Consider the following 6,308-nt stretch of genomic DNA (forward strand, 5'->3'; position numbering starts at 1 on the left):
TCCTCCTCTTCCTCTTCCTCCTCCTCCTCCTCCTCCTCCTCCTTCTCCTCCTTCTTCTTCTTCTTCTTCAATAAACTGATTCTCTGTAGGTTGCTCTGGCTGGTCTTGAACTCTTAGGCTCAATTGATCTCCCTGCCTCAGCCTCCTGAATGCTAGAACTATCAGTGTGTTCCATTATGCTTGGCTTTGTTGTTAGTTTCTTTTTCTTTCTTTTCTTTTTTATTTTAGGGAAGGGTCTACAGGGTGCTCAGAGTTTCACTACTAGATTGGACTGGTAGTGATCTGCCTGTTTACAGCCTCCCAAGAGCTGGGATTACAGGCATGCACTACCACACCCAGTCTCAATTGCCATCTCAGCACTGGGGGTGGGTCTGGCACAGCAGACCCGGGGATTGAACTCTTGGCCTCGGTTGTTGTTAGTTTCTATAACTGATTTATTTCATGTAAAATTGGTCATTATAGTTAAGTTTAATTCTTATTAACCATCTTCTAAATTTGATGCAATTCCTTCCTTAATCTACACAATGTTAGTGGCTTGGTTAAAAGTCCATAATATGTTTGAATATAACCACTCTTTTTTTGGCGGAACAGGGGATTGAACTCAGGCCCTTGCACATGCCAAGCAAGTGCTTATTCTACTGAGCTATCTCCCTGACCCGTATAACCACTCTTGATGTTGAATATTTTTGTTTCCTGGTTGATTTGGATAGTTTTTGGGTTTTGTTGTTTTTGAGATGGGGTGTTACTGTGTTGATAGGGTAATTTTGAACTCCTCGGCTCAGGTGATCTTCTCTAGCTGGGAATGCAGTGTTCCTGGGATTCTAGGTACCTGCCACCATGCCTGGGTATATCTTTTTTTTTTTTTTTTTTTTTTTTGAAGGGCAGATAACAATCAAATCTTCTATTTTGTAGAATAGCTATTAATTAAAAAATTAATTTCATTTTAATTTAGAAAATAAACATATAACACCTGCATCTTTTTATGGAGATGTTGAGGGGCTTGTGGGTTAACTCAGTTGTTTAAGCACCTGCTTGGGCAAACCCAGTCAGGTGCAGGGGACTGCGGTTTGATTCCCAGCTCCACATGCCCAGCCAGACCTGCCCTTAAGGCAGCCTGAGCCAGAAAAAAAAAATCCTTTTTATGGAGATGTATCACACAAGGAAATAACAGAATCATGGCTTTAAAAAACTTATAGGGCTCTTTCTGTTTTGGATTTCATTAGGTGTTATCAGCATCAGGTGGACTCATTAAACCTTAGAACAGTATCTTAACTTTATTTTCACTACTTCTTGAACAGAAATCATTTTTAGCAACAATTCTGAATAATCTAATATAGCCAGCTGCAGTCCTGATAAATACTAAGAAATTTTTTTTTTCTTTTTGTGTAACTGGAGATTGAACTGAGACCCTTGCGCTTGCCAGGGAAGCACTTATTCTACTGAGCCATCTCCCCGGCCCCAGAAAATTTAAATGAACTAAAGGTGATTAAACTATTTTTTTTTTCTTCTTGTAATACAAACATGATTATCTGATCACACCACTGGGTGTTCAGTTTTGTTTATTTATAAGTTTCCTGTTTCTGACTTAATGTGAGTCAGCTTCATCTGCAAGTAGCACATTCTACCATTTTCAGGTACCTGAAAATGGTTTCTTTTCATTTTTCTTCTTTTTCACTTTTATGACCTTTTTTTTTTTTTTTTTCTTTTCTTTTGAGACAAGGTCTTGATATGTAGCTCTGTCTGGCCTTGACCCCATTGTTTAGAACAGAGTGGCCCTAGATTCATTATGTAGTTTACACTGGCCTCAAACTCATGATGATCCTCCTGCCTCAGCCTCCCAAGTGCTGGGATTATAGGCATGTGCCACCACACCCAGTCTCAATCACTGGCTGAGCGCACACTGGGGGTGGAGCTGGCACAGTGGAGATTGAACCCTGGTCCCTTTGTCTGTGTAAGTAGATGCTTTAATCTGGTGAGCTACCTGGCTGGCCCTTCTTGGACAAATCTTTAATTGGTGTCCTTCCATGCCTGAGCATTTTGGTTTAAAAGGCAGTAAGCAAGTATATTGGAAATTGCACAAAGTCTAGTAATTTATATCTTGCAGCATGGTCACTGCTTTATCAAACATGTGTTCAAATCTTTTTTTTCTTTGTCTTTTTGAGACAGGGTTTCATTATCTAGTTTGGACTGGCCTTGAACTCACTTTGTAGCCCAGGCTGGTCTTGAAGTCACAATGATCCTCCTGCTTCAGCCTCCTGAGTGCTAGAATTACAGGTGTTCACCACAAGTCCTGGTCTCTTGGAAAAATCTTTAATTTCTCTTGAGTTGAAGATGTTGATGTGAAAAGAGAAAGTTAATGAGAAAATCAGCAAGGATCTAAGTATTAATTCTTTGATTTAACAAAACAGAACCCTTTGTTCTCTCACATAATATTTTGATGTCCAAATAGATCAATTTATTTGTAATCTATTTATCTGTAATTCATACTGTTTTTATTTTTAAGACCCTGCTTTTACATGGAAACATCATTACTTCTCTTAGAATGGCACCAGCTTATCTACCCAGAAGTCTTGCTATACTTTCTTTGGCAGAAAATGAAATTCGGGACTTGAATGAGGTAAAATCTTATGCCACTTAAGGGTTCAAGGAAGCTGGCAGATCCAGGGGACATATAAAGTTTTGTGAATTCACTTTTAGACCTTGAACATCTTGGAAGAAAATGCTATCAAGATTAAATACTTAGCTCTAGATTATCATTAGTTTTCTTTCTATTTTTCCTAGTATCAGTGGTCCATGTGTTGTTAAGGCCTATTCTCATTTTTTTTTTCCTTTGGCGGAACACGGGGTTGAACTCAGGCCCTCGCGTTTGCCAGGGAAGTGCTTATTCCCCTGAGCCATCGCCCCGGTCCCGATCCTATTCTCATTTGTAATGCTGCGGTTATTATATTGTAAAGGTGATGGTTGCTAGAGGGATATCATCTGAATTCCTGGGGTTAATAAGGCACCTGTGCACCTCCCCTAGCTATTTTTATGTTTCAAAATGGGGTTCTCGGGGGCCTGGCCCTAGCTCAGTTCTTTAAGTGGCTGCTTCCACAAAGCTGTCAGGCTCAGGTGACTGGTTTGATCCCCACAACTCAAGCCAGCCAAACCTGCCCTGAAGGCATTCGGAGAAAAAAAAATGGGGTTCTCTCTCCTTGGAAATAGACCTGGTACTTTCTGAGGGACTTGGTGCAGTAAGGACATTGTTGGAATTTTGGAAGTCAGTGCCTAAATGAAGAGTATTACTTGTTGCTTTTCAGAACAAGAGGAAAATTGATGCATTCTCAAATGCTGCCAAAGATGTGTAGTCATTGGAAGCCCTGTTTTTGACACTGAATAGTCCATTTTGTTCAACACAGACATCCTTTGTTCCAGGTCTCTTTTTTGACATCCTTAACTGAATTGGAGCAGTTATCAATCATGAACAATCCTTGTGTGATGGCAACACCATCCATTCCAGGGTTCGACTATCGGCCATATATCGTCAGCTGGTGCTTAAATCTCAGAGTCCTAGATGGATATGTTATTTCTCAGAAGGAAAGGTGAACATATTAATCATTTAATAATTTATTAGTTTCATATTAATCATGAAAATTACTGAAAAAGCCATTTCTAATTTACTATAGATCAAATTGAATATTACTTAAAAATACATGTTTGGAAATTAACAGCATGAGTGCAGTCATATAGTAGACTATATACTGGTCATTTAGGATTGGCTCTTCTTTTTTTTTTTGGTGGAACTGGGGATGGAACTCAGACCCTTGTGCTTGTCAGGCAAGTGCTTATTTTACTGAGCTATCTCCCCAGCCCTTCTTTTTATTTTTTATTTTTATTTTTTAATTTTTTTCCTTCTTTTTAAAAATGGACAAGAAATACCAGAGGTTAGGGCTAGTAAGTCTAATTTAGTCTCCAGCTTATAACAGTTGGATTTTGAAAAGTTTCTTACTCATTTGTTTGGAACATGGAACAACTTCTACGTAGTATAGGATTGTGGATTAATCCCATACAAATTTATAACATCATATCTGTAGGGGAAATAAGAATTTCTTAGAACCTTTTATAAAATAATGATTCTCAGAAAATATAGGCCTACTGATTGGTCCTTTCTTTCTCATGCTGTGAATCTATGTAAATGCAAGCTTCCCCATGTCTCAGTTTCTCTGGGTTAGAGCTAGAATGCTCACAAGGTCAGGTCTTCTGGCCACTGGTACATGATCAGTGCAGTTGGAACTGTAGGAAGATAAGGAACGAGGATGTGAATGTGACAGAGTGAAGATAGATGGGATAATGAGTCGTTCTCTTAGTGTGCCTCATTTCACTTTATGCTCTGGGACCATCTATACATGTATTCACTGATTCTCTATGTGCATTCTCTCTCACTTTTAAAAATGATTATAACTTCTATAGTGTTGCTTTATTTACTTACTCTATTCCTTTGGTAGTGGGGATTAAACCCAGAGCCTAATGCATGTTAGGAAGCACTCTTCTGCTGAGTTGTATCCTCAGCTCTTCATATTTTATTCTGAGACGTCTTGCTAAATTGCCCATGCTGGCCTGGAAGTTTCTATCCCCCTGGCCTCCCAAGTAGTTAGGATTGGGCTGGGGAGATGGCTCAGTAGAATAAAGGGTCTGAGTTCAATCCCCGGTTCCGCAAAAAAAAAAAAAAAAGCCAAGTAGTTAGGATTGTAGGAATATGTCACAGGTCTGACTGTCACCTTTTAATCTCAGCACTTTGGGAGGCTAAGGCAAAAAGACTGCAAGTTCGAGCTCAGCCTGGACAATTTAGAAAGATTTTGTCTCAAAAAAAAAAGGCTGAGGGGGCTGGTGAGATGGCTCAGTGGTCTAAAGCACCTACTTAGACCAAGCTTAGCAAAGCACAGGGACCACGGTTCAATCCCCCAGCCCCACATGCCAGCCAGCCGTGCCTCCTGGTGGGCTGAGCTGGCCACACACACACACACACACAAATAAAAATAAATAAATAAAAAGGCTGAGGGTTTTCCTGATAGTAGGATGAGTGACAGAGTGTAGTATTTTTTGTTTCCTTCTGCAGCTCCATATAGTTGCTGAGTAGAGCAGAAAGCAGGAGGAATGGCACCCAGGAGCCAGGTAGGAGTTTGCTAGTGTGGAGTGAGGTGTCTATGTCTGACCTGGTTTGCCAAAAGAAAGGGGGAAGTTACCATTTTATCCTGCAGTAAGTTGTTCTGTATAGAAGTCATATTTTGTTTCAAACTAACTAGTCCTAAAGGTAGACTATGGGTCTACTTGAGTTATCTTCTCTGATCTTTGTATAAGAGAGAAAATGAGAATTTTCCATAGGACTGACAGCATTTTAATATTTGAGAGGCATTATGGTGGTAACCTTGCTTCAATTTGAACAACCCTTTTGCCCAACCTTGTTTCATTTATCTACCTCTATTCCTTTTCCTGTATTATTTTGAAGCAAATCTCAGATTACATATAATCTGTATTTCATCGTATGTCTCTAAAAGGGAAGAGCTCTCAGACGTAACCAGAAAGTTATTATATCACAGAAAAATTAAGAATATTGTAAATTATAATAGTCCTTATAAATGGATGTATTATCTATCTGTCTATCTATCTTACTATCTATGTGCAGTGCTGGGGATTGAACCCAAGCTTTATGCCTATTAGGTTAGGCATACATTATTATCTCTTAGTTATATCTTTAGTTCTATGTTTTTTCTTTTGGATTTTTTTTTTTTTTTAAACAAACTCTCTGGAGTTATTTATTTATTTATGTGTGTATGTGTGTGTGTGTGTGGCCAGCTCAGCCCACCAGGGGGCGGGGCTGGCTGGCATGTGGTGCTGGGGGATTGAACCACGGTCCCTGTGCTTTGCTAAGCTTGTTCTAAGTAGGTGCTTTAGACCACTGAGCCACCTCTCCAGCCCCTCTTTTGGATTTTTTGAGACAGGGTTTCACTGTGTAGATCAGGCTGTTTTGAACTTATGTAGCCCAGGCTGTCCAGGAACTCACAGTGGTCCTCTTTTTTTTTTTTTTTTTTTTTTTTTGTGGTTTCGGGTTAAACTCAGGACCCTGAGCTTGCCAGGCAGGTACTTATTCTACTGAGCTATCTCCCCAGCCCCAGATCCTCTTACCTCAGCCTCTTTGAGTGTTGGGGTTGCAGGCACGCACCACCGTGCCCAGCTAGTCTCAGTTCTTAAATGTATTTGTTTGTTGTTTTGACAGAGGGTCTCACTGCATAGTCCAGGCTGACCTTAAATTTGGTATCCTTTCTTCAGCC

General features: G+C 39.9%; 1 protein-coding gene across 1 annotated transcript in view; it reads left to right on the forward strand.

Moving 5' to 3' along the window:
• Window positions 1-6,308, forward strand: part of Cep97 (centrosomal protein 97) — a 27,297-nt gene that overhangs the window by 5,516 nt on the left and 15,473 nt on the right. Inside the window, exons 5-6 of the mRNA XM_012515870.2 lie at window positions 2,504-2,617; window positions 3,415-3,581. Of these exons, the coding sequence (XP_012371324.2) occupies window positions 2,504-2,617; window positions 3,415-3,581 (281 nt within the window). The remainder of the gene's footprint in view (window positions 1-2,503; window positions 2,618-3,414; window positions 3,582-6,308) is intronic.

The sequence above is a fragment of the Octodon degus genome, unplaced genomic scaffold, assembly GCF_000260255.1.
Source record: "Octodon degus isolate 3935 unplaced genomic scaffold, OctDeg1.0 scaffold00081, whole genome shotgun sequence".
Lineage (NCBI taxonomy): Eukaryota > Metazoa > Chordata > Mammalia > Rodentia > Octodontidae > Octodon > Octodon degus.